Source organism: Meriones unguiculatus, chromosome 20 (assembly GCF_030254825.1).
Source record: "Meriones unguiculatus strain TT.TT164.6M chromosome 20, Bangor_MerUng_6.1, whole genome shotgun sequence".
Taxonomy (NCBI): Eukaryota; Metazoa; Chordata; class Mammalia; order Rodentia; family Muridae; genus Meriones; species Meriones unguiculatus.
Window position 1 is genome coordinate 64,753,385 of NC_083367.1, and position 19,472 is coordinate 64,772,856.

At 47.1% G+C, this 19,472-nt stretch overlaps 1 protein-coding gene and 1 long non-coding RNA gene across 2 annotated transcripts in view; one reads left to right on the top strand and one right to left on the bottom strand.

Moving 5' to 3' along the window:
* Positions 1 to 12,162, bottom strand: part of Arid1b (AT-rich interaction domain 1B) — a 350,803-nt gene extending 338,641 nt beyond the window's left edge. The window contains 1 exon segment of the mRNA XM_021649052.2: positions 10,447 to 12,162. Within this exon segment, the coding sequence (XP_021504727.1) occupies positions 10,447 to 12,039 (1,593 nt within the window). The 5' untranslated portion in view covers positions 12,040 to 12,162.
* Positions 12,163 to 12,565: 403 nt separating this feature from the next.
* On the top strand, positions 12,566 to 16,424 carry LOC132649560 (uncharacterized). Its single transcript, XR_009588061.1, has 2 exons — positions 12,566 to 13,213; positions 14,378 to 16,424. It is a non-coding gene; the product is annotated as an uncharacterized LOC132649560 (long non-coding RNA).
* The last annotated feature ends 3,048 nt before the right edge of the window (positions 16,425 to 19,472 follow it).

The window sequence follows — 19,472 nt, forward strand, 5'->3', positions numbered from 1 at the left end:
GCTGGCCTTGGACACATACAATTGACCTCCCAGATGCTGGGTACATCCAGCTGTGAGGCCTCCCAGGTGCTGGGGTACATCCAGCTGTTCTCTTTTTAGGAGAACGTATCATATGAACGACACTCAGACAAAATTTATACTAGACCCCCTTTTCCTTGTCAACACCATCACCGGAGATAGACCCCAGTGCTTAAGAGAGTGAGCACTGACTGAACAGGATTCCTGCAACTGGTTGAAAAGTGAGCAACACACATCAGGACGTGTTCTCTACAGACTACCTTTCAAACGTCTCCTAAGATGGTGCACTTTGTTTCCCATCACCGCTTCTGACCGTGGCATCCTCATGCTCTGTACCTGGCTCTCTTTTTTGGTCCCCTTCCCCTTGTCCCACCTGGGGCTCCCCCAGGTGGCCTCCCCTCAGGTGGTATGCTTTGAGGGCTGTGGTGGTTTGCACAAGAATTGAGGAGTACTACACCCATTCACCTTAGTTTCTGCTAGCAAAGCCCAGGGAGTTTCTGATCGGTCACCAGGGGAAACTATGGATCCTATGCTGTACTTCCTTTTTGTATGTAAAGCACCAAACTCAGCACTCAGCACTTGTTCATAAAAGAATTAAATTTTTTCTGTTAAAGTTTTCTAAGTCTCAGCATTCAAAACTAAAGGAATGGAGTTGGAGAGCTGGATGGTTCAGGGACAAGCATGCACGCTGCTCCACAAGAGGAACCTGAGGTCAGGCCCTCACACTTGCATCAGGCAGCTCACTACTGCCTGGAACGACTGTCTGCACCAGCAGACCCAGTCCTCTCCAGTGGATCCATGGCTGCACTCACATACACAACCACAAACACACACACACATACATGATTTAAATACTTAAAGAGGTGATCTCTGAGGAATGCCATGAGCACTCTCAGATTTGACACTGCTTATTTCAATTATTCATGAACAGCCTTAACCCCTATTTGCAACAGAATATAATTTTGTTAGGAAACAAATCTAAGTAATGCCACCAATGAAGCTAAAACCAGTACAAAAAAAAAAAAAAAAAAAAAAAAGCATGTTAGCTTAGCTAGGGAGTAACTTAAACTCCAGGCACCCAGAAGTCTAAGACTCCTCATTCTGAATTTTTGAAATGTTGAAAATTAGTGATCCTAGAAAGACAGTACCTTCTGTAGTTCATGTAAATAGACATGGACTTTGGTAAGTATAAGAAAGGGCCTTGACCAGCAGCAATGACATGAGCTCACAAGGCCTCCCAGGTCTCCTGGAGTCCACATCAGTACAGCCATGCAGTCTGCGTATCAGCACAGTTCTCAGCTTCCACTCAAGCCTGAGAGCTTGAGAGCAGAGGCAGTGGTGGACAGCCACTGAAGCCACAAAGCAACAAAAACTGTGGAGCTGGACAGGGCTAAACTTGTCCTCAATATATCCTAAAGTGAGACAGAAGCAAGCAGGCCCAGAAAAGCAGAAAGGCACAAAGTACGGGCATACACCAAGGGGCTTACCAGAAGGACTTCAGTGAAGGCCTTCTGTAACCAGCACACCAGAACATTCCGAAACAGAAAATCAAATCCCCGTGAAGGGTAGAGAATGAGTACTCACGCCCAACAACAAGCCAAGGCCTGCTAGACTCCTAGCCACGGCCTGCTGGACTCCTAGCCACAGCCTGCTGGACACGGAGCCACGGCCTGCTGGACTACCATCAATGCCTGATGGACTCCTACCATGGCCGCTCTACTGAGAGCCACACTATGTCTACTACACGGGAGAGGATGCCTCACTATGGTCATCCTCTGCTTAATCCTAACCAACACATAACTAAACACAAGTGTGCCAGTCCCTGGGAACTGGATCTGCTTCCTCAGAAGACTACTTGTTTGGCAAGATTTTCCACTTCCACTTTCAAGGTCACCCATAACTGTCAAACAGAATTTGCTATTTAAAATTACATATGAACGGCAAAAAGAAAAGTTAAGATATTACAATGGATTCTTAATTCAGTTGGTAACATTTCGAAACTTACTGCCAACTCCTAGATGAATTCCCAATCATTTCCCTGGAGTAGATAAACCTTCTGAGACCCCGCAACAGAAAGAGGCAGGGGCCAGCACTGAGAGTTTGGAACCCCCCCCACGGATCGTCACGCCTGGCTTTCTGAGGTTTATTTCGGGACCTGGCTGCGGCACTGCTCCGCCAGCATACATTATCTAAACAGTTCCCAGAAATACCCAGCCCCGAGACTGTTTCTCTGCTTCCAAGAGTCTGTGTGATGCAGAAAGCTGAGAAAACAGAAAAGGACCATTCTATATAATGATCTGATTTTCCAGCTTGGGTTATTATTCTCTGTAACCGAGTAACATTTTGCACTGGCAAGAAGCCAGTAACTGACTGGGAGACGCGGGAGTCACTAGCTAACATCATCTGCTAGAATTATTTGTATTGCCAAAACCCACTGCCCCCAGCCCCCCAAAGCTAGGCCATTACTCCACATAACCACAGAGCTGCCAGTCACACTGGTCCAAAGCCACGGTGCAAATCGCTCCCAGTCCAGGTATGGCAGCACCGGCCCCAATCCTGGCCTGTCTACACCGTACCAACTGAGAAGCGGGTGCTCAATAGATAATTCTTGCTAGTAGGTTGTCTGGGGTAGCCACACACCTCACAGCACACATGAATGCTAAGTGTTCACACCTAAAATAATAGCTGCCTCCCACCTAGGGATCTTAGATAAGTCCACGTCCTCTCTACAATCTGGTGTCTTCTGTCTCGACTAGACAACATCAATTGTTAAAATAAGTCCTAACATACGTGTCTCACGACCCCCCCCCCCCACATACACACACACCTGTTCACAGGAAAGGATCTAACAAACATGATCAAAATAGATCGCATGATAAAATAGCTTTGATAGAGCCTGGCACTGTGGCACACATCCCAGCACTTGGGAGGCAGAGGCAGGTGGATCTCTGTGAGTTTGAGGCCAGCCTGGTCTACAGAGTGAGTCTATGACAGCCAAGGCAGAACCCTTGTCTCGAAAAACAAAAACAAAACAAACAAACAAACAAAAAGCTTTCATAAAAAAATAAAAATTAAAAGGATTTAGCAAGTATTTTTTGATGAAAAATTTAAATTTTAGTTAAAAAGCCAATCATTCTCATCTTAATGTGGTATTTTCTACAAGTATTAGTACTTTTTACATAAATCTCCGTATTTACAGAGAACTAAACACCAACCACATGGGAGCTGGGGAAGTGGCAGAGTTGGTAAAAAGCCTGCCCTGCAAGCGGGAGGGCCTGAATTCAGTTCTCCTAAGCAACATAAAAGTCAGAGACAGGGCTGGCCATGGAACTCAGTTGGGAGAATGCTTGCCCACCAGGTAGGATGCCCTGCGTTCAATACCATACCACAGAAAACTATTCCTGTAACCCCAGCACTAGTTTAAGGTCATCCGGGGCATGTAAGACCCTTCCTCTCCAAAAGTAAAGGGGGAGCTGGGTGCTGAGGCAGAAGGGAAACTGACACAGGAGGTGGCCTGGAGCTCTCTGGGAGCCAGTCTACCAGCTTCATTAAGTTCCAGATTCAGTGAGAGATTGTGTTTCAAGAAATAGTAATAGGAAGGCAGAGGCACTGAGGAGGGCACTCAGTGCCAATCTCTACCTACACACACAAGCCTAAGCCAGGCCCTGGTGTACAGACATCACCACCAGCGGCAGCAGCACTTAGGATGCAGAGAGCACAAATCTGGATGCACACAGGACACAGTATGACCTGGCCTGACATTCACTCTGGTGTCTGCCTGGAGGGGAAGGTGGTAGCATGATGTCCAAACATTTAAAACACAGAGAAAATATTTTTTTCCATCAGTGTAAATCATTTTCCCTGACACTGAACATGCTTTAAAAAGACTAAAAATGACAGGTGTGGTGGTGCATGCCTATAATCCCAGCACTTGGGAGGCTGAGGCAGGAGGCTCTCTGTGAGTTTGGGGCCAGCCTGGTCTACAAAGTGAGTCCAGCACAGCCAGGGCTATACAGAGAAACCCTATCTCAAAAAAAAAAAAAAAAGAAAGGTGGGGAGGGGCTAAAATTGCAAAAAAAAAAAAAAAATAGGTGTTCATGACAGTTTATTTCCACGTCCAATCATTCAGAGTCCCGGGTTTCTCCCCCAAGTCATCCCCTTCTCCAATCGAGAAAGGCCCAGTAATGATACAATCACACATCTCCAGAAAGACCAAATCCAAAGTCTCAATGTTACAGTGGAAATTAACAGATTAATAAAATTAAAAAGACAACATAGGTGCCCCAATGGAACCTGAAGGTGGCAGTTTACTAATAAACTGTGAAGTGGAAGAACCAACAGTCATTTAAAAAAAAAAAAAAAAAGCCTAATTATAACACTTGGTGAGAGCCAGCAAGGTCAAATTTTGACACAAAGAAGGGAAGAGGCAGCTTCTCTATTTGTTTACAAAGGTGAAGAGTCTTCAGAGAAGATGGCACTTGAATCAAGATGTGCCCTGTGTCACCAGACTACACCCTCAAACGGTTAAACAGGTAGACAGTACATTCTACACTGCGGACGTTTCTTCAATCTAAGAAGTTATGTATCTAAACACTTGTAATTTTCTGGCAATCTATTCCAAAAGAGAAAAAGTATGGTACGGTCATGCAGGGTTTTCTAGCTTTCATCAAATATGGCTTCCCTTCCAGAATGATAGATAAGGGATAGCTTCTGCCCGCCTCTCAGGTCTGTCTTTCCTCCAGAGCAGAACGCAGACAAGAGCACGCTAGGGGTTGGCTGGCCAGCACAGGCTGCCCCTCATTCAGCTATCCAAAAGACAGCCTCGCTTGACACTTCACTCCAGATTCTGCTGCCATCTACCTGATGCTGACAGTGGAAAGGATCACTCTGCCTGGAAGTAAGCTTTAGGTACCAAACAAATCGGTCGCATCATTAATTCACCTGTCAAACAGTAGCCTCCTAACATACTTGGCATTGACCCATACATAGCGGAGTTTGGAAACAACCTGCTGGGTCCTACTTACATTTAAGTCACTTTTAAGAAATGGTTTGCTTAGAATTGTTCCAAATGGGTACAGTTCTTGCCCGGCATGCAAAAGGCCCCAGGGTGCACTCCCAGGAATACAGACATCTACAGTGTAGTGGCCCACACTGCTAATCCCGGCACATGGGTACATGCATCAGAAGTTCAAGGTCAACCTCTGCTACATGGCTAGCTGCAGGACAGCCTGGGAACATGCAACTGTCTTTAAATTAAAAAAAAAAAAAAAAAACTTCAAAAGTAGAATACATTTGATGAAAACTTACTAGGGACACACAATTACACTTCAGTAAACTCTGTCAACTGTGAGATGACAGTAAAAATGCATATTAACTGCATAGTTATTCAAATGTAAGCATAGTTGTAAACTTAGATTCCTAAGGACACTCAGGTAGTAACTCAATGATACCTACATCTATTTTGAGTCACTGAATTTCTAAGAGGAAAAAAACAAAACACTAAAGCACACCAAGGTTTCAGACCAGTGTTAATTATTCAGTCACCTAATTAAACCAAAAAGGGTTATTTAGTCTTATGCAAATAGCCTCCAAACTGGGCCTCAATGCGCTGTGTAATATTCTGCATCTGTGATACATAAACACCTCCCTGGCGGAGGCACAGTCCCGCCCTCCCGGTGCTCCTCCCCCACGTCACAGGGAACAGGGAATGGGCAGTGGGATTCCTCAGCCTCAAGCATGCATACAGAGCTTCAAGCCTGCATACATAGCAATTGTGCAAACACAGCATTCGCGCAGACAAAGTAAGCATGCATACACAACAAGCTTGTACATCAGCAAGCCTGCACACACAGCAAGCTTGCGTACACAGCTTCAAGGGTGCATCAGAGCAAGCATGAAGCCTGCCTTTCCCTGCCCACAGAGAACCGCAACAGCAAAGGTCTCCCTTAGAAAGAACACTGCTCCGAAAAGGCACAAAATGCCCCAGTTCCAAAACTGCCTAAGAAGTGGGTATGGCCCTTTAAGTAAAAATAGCACTGCTATAGTGCCATAAAAATTTCATAACATCCATTTTGAAAATGTAAATATTGCACAAAAATTAATGGGATTCTTATTAATATTCATTTTCAGCTTTCCATAAATCTGTTGTTTTAAGTAACACACAGCAGTTTTATCAAACATAAATATCAACTTCAAATTTACAAATCACATACAGCCCAAAATGAAAGTGGCATGAACCAGAAAATACAGCTCAGAACACAGGGCTGCTGCAGTACCTGGGTGGGGACAGCTGGACACAGCGGTAGAAAAAAAAAAAAAAAAGGCAAGAGGCCAGCTCTCTAAACCTGCTCATCCCAAGAGCATCTGTACCACTCCCTAAACGAGCTGGGAAATTTCACAGACCCAGGAAATATTTAAGTCACCCCTTCCAGGAAAGGACAGGGTTAAATAATGGACAAGATCCCGTTCTAGGTTTGCCGATGGTGACAGTGTAGGCTGGGGAATCGATGCTCCTGTTCTATCAGAAGTCATCTTTGCACAGACACCAGCCCAAATTATAAAGGAATATGGTCCATTAATGAGAAACAGAACTAAACCACTAATACACTGGTTTTCTTTAAAAGATGACTGTGTGCAATAAAATTACTAAGTCTTCCTGTAGCAAGTCGTGTATTTTTCAAATTAGTTCTCAAACCAGAATTAGTGGTATTCTCATAACAGAATGGAGATGTTATTCTCCTCAGCTCCAGTGAAGAAACAGGATATTCAGAGGTTAAATTCGTTAGTGAAAGTGTCCGAGTGTGATCCGGATTAAGCCCATACCCATGACACACTTCTCACACGACACAACACTGAAGAAAAGGCAATGACCAAAGCCTAGTCAAGAAATGCATTCTTAACTACAGACAAAACCAAAAAGAAAAAAGAAGGGTTGTTTCCCAGTTACAGAGTAAAGGTAAGAACATGTGCCCAGGAATAACTCTGACTTAATATTAATGTAAGTTTAATTTTATATTAGCTGCCTTAAAACTAATTACTGTTATAAAAAGATAATTAGTCAAAATTAATATAAAAAATCAAGGTGCCTGAAAAACCGATTTAGAGCTATAAATATTTTCATCCCATACAACATACAAACAAAATAACTGTAGACTTTTTCTTAACTTGGGGGTCGTTTTTACTTCTCAAATAACAGCCCTTTCATATGAACTACTGCTATTCAATTCACCTAACCAGATAACCACCATCCTAGGCAAATATATAAATTTAGGCCATCACGATGTCTTGATGAGATCTAAAATAACCAACCTAAGCTTTTGTGGAGAAGGAGAGGCATGGACCTCAAGAGACACTATATCTTAGATTCATTTTCAGGACCAAGGGAGGATTCTGGGATTTCCTGACTTGTAAGCCTAAACTAACTGCTTTTTTTTTCCTAATGGCAAATAGCACTTTTTATTATTATATTTTACTCTAGTCCATAAACTAAAGATAAAATAGCATGCACAGAATTCAAGACAAATGTGTGCTCCCTAAAAGTTTATATATGTGAGCAGTCCCTAGAACTCCTTTTGAGACTGGTTCTATCTAAATAACTATATCAGAAACAAAACAAAACAAAAAAAAAAAAAACTAAATCATAAAATGGCTTGTTTCAATCTTTAAAATCCCTCTCCCTACAACAGTCAGGTTTTGTTCCCAATAACAAAAAAAAAGGCTGCCACCCAACACAAACCATCTGCCTAAAATCAAAAATGAAACTAAATGTATTAAAGGCCAAAAAAGATTTATTTTTCCATTATTTAATATAACTTTGTAATTTATGACCTATAGTCTGATTTAATTTAACATTATGGACAAGTGGCTACCTAGCACAGTTATCTTAACAAATGCTACATAATACTGTTCTTCCAAAGAAAAAGCAAAAGGAAAAAAATATAAAAAGAAACAATCTACATGTTACCGGTACCGTAGCTAAGAAAAATCTGTGAATTGAGGTCATATGTCCATAGTTTCTTCTTGGAGATAAAAAATAAAAGCTATTCCCAAGGGCCACACTGAAGCCATAATAGATACATTCTCATTCCAAAAAAACAAAAAATACTTACAATGATTGGTACCATTAAGAAATAATACTCTAAAGTAACACAAACCTACATGTGCCTCTAAATTCTCCCCTCTATAGTTTACAACGATTAAAATTTTAGTTATTACATGGGCTTATTTTTACCAGGATTCTCTTTCACATTTACTGTGTGGATGAAAAACAAAAATTGAAATAACAAGTTTTCCAACAAGAACGGGGAAAAATGTATTAAAGTAGAACTCCATGGACTCGGTAGAGTAAGAAGCAGCAGATGTCAGGTACCAACGTCCAACCTAGGAGTCACACAATTATTTGTTAAATTAAGGCCCTTAACAGACAAGTCTCTCCTCAAATATACAACTATTATTAAAATACACCCTTCCTAGAAGAAAAGAGCTAAATTAAAAAGAAAAAAAAAACAAAAAACCCTGCTATTCCTTTACGGCAGATTAGAAAACATCACTAAACTTCCCAGCAATAAGACGTGCATAGAAGAAAAATTATGTGGAAGAAACAGTACCCAGTACATCTTGCCTATAATATGCTTGTTCTTAATCATAAGCTGTTCTTATAAATAAGGCTCACACTGCTTTAACAGTAGAGGAGAAGAAAACAGTATTTGGGGACATTTCTATATGCTACAAATCAAAAGAAGATATAATTTTTAGTATTTTCCGGAAATATCCATTGTCTCTCTCAGTCAATTGTTCTCTACAAAAATTAGCTTTACTTCATGGATTTTAAAATATGTCAATTCCAAGTAACACTCCTCATCCACATGACCATCTTAAAATGGTCACAATTATGAGAACACAAATTACTAAAAATGCATAGCTTTCTACTGATTTTAGGCTAATTAAGAATCACCAAATATATAGCTTTCTGCTGACTTTCCGTAACTGATCATCATCAAGAAATATAGCATACCAGAATACTGCAATTGTAATGTACCAAACTGTGCTGATAGAATTAAAATATATTCCATTTTAATGTATCAAACTGTACTGATAGAATTAAAATATATTCACAGTTAGATCTGTAAAAAGAAGACTTTTGTAAAAAGCTTTACAAAGGCCAAACTGGCTTAATCTGTGCTTTAATTATTCCTCAACGCTCCTATCTTCAGTCTACAATTAAAGCCGATGATAAATGTAGAGATCATATTGTAAGATTGTCATCAAAGACCCGAGTTTTATAAATGCCCAATACTGGACAACAGGGTGTTTCTCTGTTTCTCTGTATTCAATCCTCTTATTACCAACTATGATTCATAACAATTTAAGCTCTAAATAGTATTCAACCTTCCATCTGCTTGGAATAGAGTTCAGTTATTATTTGTGGCAGGAATTTTTGTGACTGTACTGCTCCGCACTTCTATTTACATCAGCAGTGCTAAATGCCCAATGGTGAGAGGGGAGCCAATCAGATGGCAGATTAGATGTCAACTCAGAGGCAGCTGTCTGGAGACTATTACAGCCAGTTTACCTCCACAATTCAAATTCCAAACCTTGCAAAGGAGATCAAGTCAGTCTTTAGGCTCAGCCTACTAGCAAGAAACAGCCAGCACGCAAGACACTTCCTAACAACGCTGTAGGACTTGGGCGACAGCAAAATCAAGAAAATCCACATAAATACGACCCAGAACGATCCATTTTCACCGGCCTACTACCTTACTAGGTTTGCTGAATAAAAATAAATAAATAAATAAATAAATAAATAAATAAAGGGAAAGTCTAACCCATGGTCAAAATAAGTTCCATCGATCCGGAATCTTTGCCTTCAACGTCGCCTCCCGGTTGAAGGTGACTCCTTCCGAGGAGCCCTTGGCCCCATAATGGAGCTCCCCGGCTATTCTTAGGAACGAATCGATGGTATTTTACAATATTTCGCCTTCGCGTCGTTGTAAAGCTGGGTATCCTTCCCGCTGGTAAACATCCAAACTCCGACAGCCCCGGCTGTCACAAAGCTAACCTCGTTCTCCCTGCCTCTGCCCCGCGAGGGTAACGGGAAAGCGACCCGGGGCCCGGCGGAGAGAGAAAGTTCCTCTCTCCCCGCGCCCGCCCGGGGCACACCGTGGGCGCCAGCCGGGCCGGGCCGCGGAGCCTGCGGGCGGGCGGGCGGGCGCGGCCTGGGGAGCCGAGGTCCCGTCCCGGGCCTGGCGCGGGGCGGCCCACTGCCCCGGCCCCGCCGGCCCCGGCCCGGCGCCGCCGCCGCCGCCGCCGCCGCCGCCGCGCCCCCGCCACCCCCGCCAGCCGCCGGGGAAAAGTACCCGGCGAAGAAAGAAAGTGGAGCTCGCGGCGCGAGGCCCGGGCGGAAGCAGGCCCGACCGGCGCGGGGGTTACCTGGGATCTGCCCATGGTCGGTCCGGGGGTGCCGGGGCTCATCGCCGGGTGACTCCTTTGTTGCGCGGCCGCCCAGGCCGTGCTGGCAGCGGCGTACTGGGCGCCCAGGTCCTTGCCCAAGCCCATGCCCGCGGCCGCCTGCTGGCCACCCGCCGCCGCCCCCGCCGCCGCCGCCGCCTGGGACTGGGGCTGCGACGGCGGCGGCGGCGGCGGCGCGCTGGGGCTGCTGTAGTCGGGGTAGCTGCCGCCGTAGCTCCGCATCATGGGGCTGGGCGAGGTGAGCAGCTGGTTGAGGGTCGGCGTGGCCCCCGACGGGTGCTGGCTCTGGCCGGCGAAGCGCTGGAAGCCCCCCGCCGCCGCGGCCGCCGCCGCCGCCGCCGCCGCGCCGGCGGCCGCCTTGCTGAGGCTCGCGGCCCCGCCGCCCCCGGGGCCCATCATCATGCCGCCGCCCTGCTGCCGCGGGGAGCTCAGCACCCCGTACCCCGAGGACGGGCCCCCATAGCCGCCACCGCCGCCGCCGCCTCCTGCCGCCGCCGCCGCCGCCGCGGCCGCCGCCGCCGCCGCCGCCACAGCTCCGGCTCCTGCTGCCGCTGCCGCTGCTCCTCCTGCTCCTCCTGCTCCTCCTGCTCCTCCTCCTCCTCCACCTCCTCCGCTGCCTCCTCCTCCTCCGCCGCCGCCGCCCGCGCCGGGCCGGCTGTAGCCCGGATAATGGTTGTACTGGCTGTTGGGGTACCCTTCGTGGGAGTTCTGCAGGGGGTCCATGCTGCTGGGGGCCCCGGCGGCGGCGGAGGCGGAGTGCATCATCCCCATCCCGGGGCTTTGTTGTCCGCCATGTTGATCAAAGCAAGGCCCAGCGCGGCCGCCGGGGCCGCCGCTGGCAGGGGCAGCGCTGCCATAGTAATTATTAAACTCCGAGACGGCCGCCGGGCCGCCGCCCCCGGGCACGGCGACCGGCGCGGGCTGTTGCTGCGCGCCCAGGCCCGGGTGCTCGTAGCGGCCGCCCGCCGGCTCCCCCATCTTGGGCGGTGCGTCGTCCTCGTCGCCCGGCTTGCTCAGCAGAGGCTGGCCCTGCGGGTCGGCCTGACTGCCCGCGGCACTGTCCTTGGCGCCTCCATGTTGCGGCTGCTCCATGTCCGGGCCGGGCTGAGGCGCGCCGCCGCCCGCGCCGCCCAGGCTGTTGTTGGCAGTGGGATGCTGCTGCTGCTGCTGCGGCGGCGGCGGCGGCGGCGGCTGCTGCTGTGGCTGCGGCGGCGGCGGCTGCTGAAACTGGTTTAGCTGCTGCTGTAGTGCGTGGTGGTGGTGGAGGTGGTGGTGGGCATGGTGGTGATGGTGGTGGTGGGCATGGTGGTGGTGCTGCTGCTGATGGGGCGGTGCAGCGGGGGCCTCGCCAACGGCTTTCAGTTTGTGGTTGGGGAGCAGCCCGGTCTCCATGGCCGAGCCGGGGCCCGCCGAGGAGGAAGAGGCCGCGACGGCGGCGGAGGAGGAGGAGGACAGCGCGGCGGCGCTTCCACCCTCCTTGAGAGCCGCCTCGGGGCCGCCGCTCTGCGCGCTGTTGGAGCTGGCGGCGGCCGCGGCGCTCGCGCTATGGGCCATGTTCAGGTCGTGACGGGGGTGCAGGGGGTGGTGGTGCACATTATTCAGGCCGCCGTCGCCGCCCCCCAGGATGGGGCCCGGAGCCGCCGCCGCCGCGCCGCGCGCGCCCGACTCCAGGTCCCGGGCCCCGGGCGCCGGCCGCGGCCCCGAGGGCGCCCGCCGCTCGCCGCTGCCCGCCCGCGCCCGCGCCGCCGCCGCTGCTGCCCGCGCGGCCATGATCGCCGCGGCGTGGCGCGGCCGGGCGGGGTGGGGGCAGACAATGTCCCCACTCGCAGCCGGCCGCCCCTTCTGCGCGCATCCACGCGGCCCGCGGGGAAGCGCGGCGCCCCGACCCCCTCCCCGCCGCCCCGGGCCGCTCCGCCGGGGGCGCGCCTCTGCGCCCGGAGGCCCGCGCCCGCTCCGGCCTGGGCCGCCGGAAAGTTTTTTAGTTCCGCTTGCAATGAAACTTTTCTCTCTCTCCCTCACTCTCTTTTTTTTTTTTTTTTTTCCTCTCTAACCCGGATATGGGGGGGGGGGGGGTGCACGACTTGCCTGAGCCTATCGGGCCCAGCGCGGCGTGCGGGAGCCGAGCGAGCCGGAGCAACTATTATCCGCTTCTCTCCGAGGGCTCTGCGCACTCGCAAAACGCGGCCTGGACTCGGCCCCCGGCGCCGCCGCCGAGCCCGGCCTGACGGGAGCGGGGGACCCCGGCCGCCGGCGCTCTCGGCCTGGAGCTGCTCAGTCCCTCATGCCTCCGGTCTCCTTGCCAACCCGCGTTCCTGTGTTTGTTTTCACGTCTAAAGGGAGCGCTGCGAGGGTGGAAAACGAGTCTGACGAGCAGACAAAAGAGGGAGAAGGGGCTGGGAAGCAAAGTTGCGCGCTGGGCCTCAGAGGTGGCGAGGAGGCCGGTGGGGAAGGGGACCGTCCAGGCAGGCCAGCCGAGGCAAAGCCCCGTCTCTCTCTCGAGAGTTATGTAATTTTTTCAGAACCTTGGCCTCTCCGCCTCGATTCCCGGCCATCGGCGTGATTCCCACAACTTCATCCAACTGAGAAATGAGGAAAGACCAAGTGAAGGTTAAACCGCAAAGACGGCTGTGCCGGGTACACAGCAGGCGCTCAATAATTGCTTATGATTCACCACTTCCAATCCCCGAGATGATGTTTAAGCAACTCTTTTTAAAGGCACCTTAAGTAGGTATGAAAACTCCTAGTATTCCCCACGGAGTATTTTTCTCATAATGCATTTGGGTGTCCTCTCAAATGTATAGTGTTAGCTGCAGACAGCGTTCAAGAGACGTTTTAACTATTGGTGCAAAAGCAGCGACCGCTGAGGTTTCTATCTATCGTGTCTTCGTAAATCTACACGACGCCTTTCATCATATTTCAGAGGTTAATGTGTGCAATTAACCCTCTTGATATGAGTTCATTTCTAAGTAATGGGAAACAAAACCAAATAGATGTATTTAATAAACATAAAATCAATAACAATGTAAACAGTCTAATCCCGAAGCAGAAATCTTAAGTACTTGCCTGTTTTAAAAAGTGACCATTGCTTCAGCAGTAGAATGTTTTAAACACTGTCATGGAGTAACTAACCTCTTGACTGCCTCGGATGTCTAGACTTCTTAACCTAAGCAATGGCTAGGTTGTGCCAGGGTGGACTGATTTGTACTGAGAGAAAGCATTTGAAACCAAAGCTTCCCAGAGGTCAGGCTGAAAGAGTATGCTATGCACTTTTCCAAAATCATTCTTTAGCAGCTCATAAAAACTATTTTAGTTTATGTCAGTTGCAGTGGTTGTTTTCTACACCGAGTGTAAATATTTTAGATGGCTAAATAGAAAATGAGATGGTGAGTGGGCTTCGGTAGTGACTAAATGAGGGGGAAAGAGAACCCAGTCTATACCCAAGGGTCACTGTATTGTGTAGAAACATCTCATGACACCATGGAAACGACTAGAGAGCAGGGTCCATGTGCTTGTGTGTGAGGGAGCGTCAGCCGTCAGATGAGTCTACGCCAACCCTTTCATCAGGTTCTGCCAGAAGAACACTGCATCTTGTTACCATGCCTTCTTGACATTTCCCCCTGGATCTCCTCTCTATAGATTTGAATGCATACTAATTATAGGATGACACCACACAAGTTGAATTTTCAAAGTTTCATACACAAATAGAAAATATGTCTGTTTTGTGTATATGTCTATCGACATTCTAAAATCAATTACATATTTATGCTTTTAGACATTTACAGTCAAACTAAATATATACATATAATCATAAAAGTGCAGGGTTTTTTTTCAGATGAGTAGAATATATCAAAGTCAGTTCAGACAAGCCGTATGTTGTGACTTATTTCCACAGCCGTGCCTAAAAGAGAAAATGAGTCACCAAGTTCAGCTCTGGCCTGTTGTTAGAAATTTTTTTTTTCATGTCAAAATCATGAAGCTTGAAAAAAGAAAAAAAAAATATGTGAGTGAAAGAAGAAAGAAATTAAGTATGTGAGTGAAATCTCATTTAACTTCGAGTCAACTCAAAGAGTGGAAGCAAGAGGCAATAAAGTAGAGGCCCCCAGCACCAGGAAATCAACCTGCTCTAAAGGGCACCACATGCCCGGTTCTCCTCCCCAGTGACAGATGCCACACCCTAAAAGCAGACAGAAGGCACCACAGCACAAAGCCTGCAGGACTTGGTTAGGTCTTTGTAGCCATGGAGAACGCTAAAGTGTCTTCTAAAACACATCTTTGCTGAAGATAAATCATGGATTCCTCTATTTATTCAACTTTCCCAGCACACCTTGGGAAAATGTAATGAAAGCCTCTTCAGTTCCATGTAAAGCCAGCACTTGATAAAGAAGATGGCAGTTGTCAGGGGTCTGGTATAAAATAAGGAAACGAGCTCACGTCTCACAGGAGTGTGGTTTCAGCCCTGGCTTATTCCGTTTGCCCGGCCATCCTACATGGCAGTTCAGCCTTGCCTCTGTTGGTGCGACAAAGTGATAGAAATCGCTGCAGTGGGTTTTTCTTAATGAGTTCCTTAATTTTTCACCTCTCGTGCCTAAATTTCAAACCGTAATGACAACTGTGTTCTTGCTGTCACCACAAGGAAGCCTTAGAGGTGGAAAGCTGCTGGTGGCCTTGGCCGTGCCATGGCCTCAGCCAGCCTCCCACCCACAGCCTTTCGTGTGTAGCCAGAGGATTACCCATTATTTTGTTAAACATGCCTTTCTAGTTACAAAAGGTTTTCTTTCTCCCCCCTAACTATATGGAAATATTAATATTCAAATACTGCTCCTTTTGAATAAGTTTTAGGGCACTGAATAAAAGGCCCTTCAACTTACCCACTGAAAGAAAAGTGAGCCAGATGGTAGTTTAAGAATTCCACAGCTCTGTTCTTTTTGCCTCTCCAAGGCCCATCGCACTGTTTGCTCGCAGATTAGCCCTTTTTACTGTTCTCCTTATTTACTCGGTGACTGAGGCGATCACGATTCACTGCCCATCATATTTCTCAGTATTCTTTCCGTAATTTGGAAGCAATTTGGAATAAAGCCCTGTCAAGGTTTTACAAATAAGAACTATTAAAGAATAAGGCTTTAGATACTTGCTTTCCTTTTAGATTTATGAGAGATGCGATGAATAGCGCTAATGGGATTTCCCTACTGATCTTGGTCAGGGACTTTAAAGAGCACTAAACAATTGTCCTATTCACGTCTCCGATTTAGACGTCAGCACTGAATAACTCTGAGTCGGCGCAGGATACTGGCTATATGGCTATACGGCCACTGGATTGGAAACAGATATGCAAATTATCTCTGGCCTGTGCGTTCAGAATGCTAAACAATTATGTCTAGTCTGATGGGGGTACTGAGAGGGACAAACAGCAATAGGCAACAAATAATTTAAAGCGATCTGGCCAGCAGCAGCAGCAGCATTCTATTTGTCGAGATTAAAGCAGGCACAATAAACAGGATAAATTACACTTGATCATTCAGCAGACTTGCTTCGAATCTACTTGATGCCATCGCATCCACAAAAAGAAAAACATGTTACCTTGGCCCAGTTCTGAATGAGGATCAACTAGGAACATTTGAACCAAAACACACTGAATTGGGCCCTTTAACGTTCCAGAGGACCAGTGAAGAATTGAGGTCAAATTTTCTCACCCAAGGGCACCTGACGCCGTTGTTCATTATTGGAAGCCCCTACCAGGCATCTACTCCTCCATCTCCACAGCTCTGACAACACTGAAGACCGCCAGATCATCAGTAGGCCAGTACAGTTTGTCTCCAAGGGCCCTGGGAACACAGTGGCAGCGGTGAACCATGGGGAGGAACTTCTCAGCGCATTATAATGCACTGCACTTTGTCAGCTGTCTGCATTCTGATCCACCTGGAATAAATACTTTTATTACAGTCTAGTGTGTAATTGTTGTATAACTCCAAGAGAAATGTGTGTCCGCTGGTGTCCATGTCCTTTTCATGGTTGCCTTCCCTCATTTCACCAGCGTTGGGAGTTGCAGAGCGTTGCTAGTGTTGTTCAACCTTCTCGCCAGGAGCGCTGGCACATGCCTGTAACCCCACCTGTCGGGGAGGCTAAGGCCAAAGCATCACAAGTTTGAAGCAACTTTGCTAAGACCCTGTCTGAAAAGTAAAAAGGGGCGGATGACACAGCTCAGTGGTAGAGTACTTGCCTAGCGTGTTCAAGGCTCTGGGTTCAGTCCCCACCGCTGGAAAAGCAGTGTGTATATTCTTTGACTGGCTGTTATGAGCTAGTCAAATGGCTCCCATCATCGATGAGCTGCTGCAGTGCCACTTGTGTTGAAACACCTTATAAATCACTCCAGTTCCTCAAAAATAAATGCTTGCCTAGTGAACATGTTTGATATAATGTACAATAATTACTTATACAACAGGAAGTCATTTGAGGATTTGATCAGCTCCATTTTTTTTTTTCAAGAGAAGTTTCTGTGACTTAATCCAAGGGCCTTCCGGGTCTTTCACACAGATGTGATTAATTGCTTTATGGTACATATGGACTTTGAAAATAAAGCTATTTTTCAAGTACAACAAATTCCAAATGGGCCATATGCACTAATGTGGTCCATTCCTCATTTTCATTTTCAGCTGCTGATACTCACTCCCTTTGTGCCTAGTTCCATTGTGAAAATCAGCCGATACCTTTAAAGGATACATTAGTGACAGGCTCCCGACTGTCCTAGTAAGTGCTAAAGGATTTGGTTCTATCTTTTTCTTGCAGAAAATGACATAATTCCATTGAGGAACTTTCTTCTTAATGCAGACCCCTAAAAATGGGCAAGTTGTTAATTACAAGGAATTTTTTTTTCCTCCACAAAACTTAAATATTTCTCATTGCAACATGTTATTCTAAGATGTAAAATAATGTGAGCTCTATCTGATATCTTCTTCAGATAAGTCTTTAAAAAAAAACTCTTATTTATATGTGTATGAGTGTTTTGTCTACATGTATGGCTGGGCACCAGACTCGTGCCTGGTGCCAGGGAGTCCAGAAGAAGGTCCTCCCTGGAACTGCAGTTATACACAGTTAGAAGCCATCACATGGGTGCTAGGAATCAAACCAGGTCCTCTGGAAGAGCATGCAGCGTTCTTAAGCACAGAGACATCTCTCCAGATCCTACATGAGTCTTAAGCTGTTGGTCCGTGCAGGCTAGGTGACCGGCTTCCTAAAGGGATATGAGTGCTGAAAGGTTCCTCTCCCAAAGTATGAACCACAAGCCGTGTCCAGCCAAACCCACTGGTTCTCAGCAAAAGGGTATCCAGCCTCTGAGCTGTGCCAGCCCTGCAGCAGCTGCTGAAAACAACAGAGAAATAAGTGACTGAATGTACCTGCTAACCACGAATCATGTGATCACACAGACATAATTGCCAAGTGACAACAGCTGAAGGAGAGAGTCAAGGTGCTAGGAGCACATGAACTATGGGCACTAGTGGAATCTGGGCTGTGAGACTGACCGTCCCCTGCCAGCCTTGGGCTGACCATTTAAAAACAAGGTGAAATCAAAGTGGTCAGTTGCTTTTAGGTGTGGCTGACATACTTGATCCAGCAGGCCTAACTGCATCAGGGTTTCTATCTGAACAGCAGAAGTAACCAGACCCTTTTAGCAGGGTTAGGGTTTGGGCCCTGGCAATGGGCCTGGGTTAGGAAACCACTAACTGCTGGGGAGACAGCACACTGTACAAAGAGCAGGGGCAATGGGAGCTAGATCGGCGATGAGGTCTCGGGGGCCCAGGCTGAGGCAGCTCAGGCTACCAAGGCCGACTTGTACAATTCAAGAGCAGCTGGATCTTCCACAATCTTAGGATTATGAGAAATAATCAGTGAAGATCACAAACATTAGTTCATTTTACCAGGCACTGTGGTGCACTGGTTGGCTCTTTGTCAACTTGACACAAACTGAAGTCATTGTGGAAGAGGAAAATTCAACTGAAAATGCCTCTGGAGAGCAGACTGGCCTGTAAGCAGATCTGTGGGATATTTTCTTGATCAATGATTGATGTGGGTGGGCGCCAGCTCATGGTGGGTGGTGCCATCCCTGGGCAGGTAATCCTGGATTGTATAAAAAAGCAAAATGAGCAAGCCATGGGCAGTAATTGGACACAGCCTTTGCTTCAGTTCCTGCCTCCAGATTCCTGTCTTGAGTTCCTGTTTTATCTTGCCCTCATGAGGAACTACAGCTATACATGGAAATAAACCCAGTTTTTCCTTCCCAAGATGGTTTTGGTCATGGTCTATCTCAGTAATAAAAAGAAAACTAGGATATAATTAGTTGATTGTGCCAAGTGTGGTGGTACTCACCTTTAATCCCAGCATTCAAGAGGCAGAGCCAGGTGGATCTCCATGAGTTCAAGGCCGTTCTGGTCTACATGAAGTGTTCCAGGCCACTCAGGGCTACATAATGAGACCCTGTCTCAAATAATACCAACAACAATAATAGTTTTATTTTAATGTTTGCATGGCTAAAACCTTGGTATAGTCACCTTCAAAAGCGAATGTGATATAAGTGTGCTTTCCACACGTAATTGATCCTAAGATCTGTTCTTTTAAAATGAACTAAAAGGACTTTGTGGACACTGTGACCTGGTAATAGATTACAAGGGTAAAATCAAAAATTATCATGAGCATTTTCTACTTTGGCTCCAGGATGAGGATTAAATGTATAAACCACATTGTAGGAACACCAGGTTTGGAATTTAGACTTCTTTATAAATGGCTCTCCAAGTTATCTGCCATGATGGGGCAGAGTTCAAGTGAGAGCTGAAAGATGATGGTACTGCATGGGTCAGGGGAGATCGAGGAGGTAGAAATAAGTGAGCTTCCCCCAAAGATCAGCCAGTTGGTATGGAAGATGGTCTCCACTCAATGCCAAGGAGGTGGGTGGGGACTATGGTTCTGTCAGAGCCTGGTTGTAACTCTAAAATCCT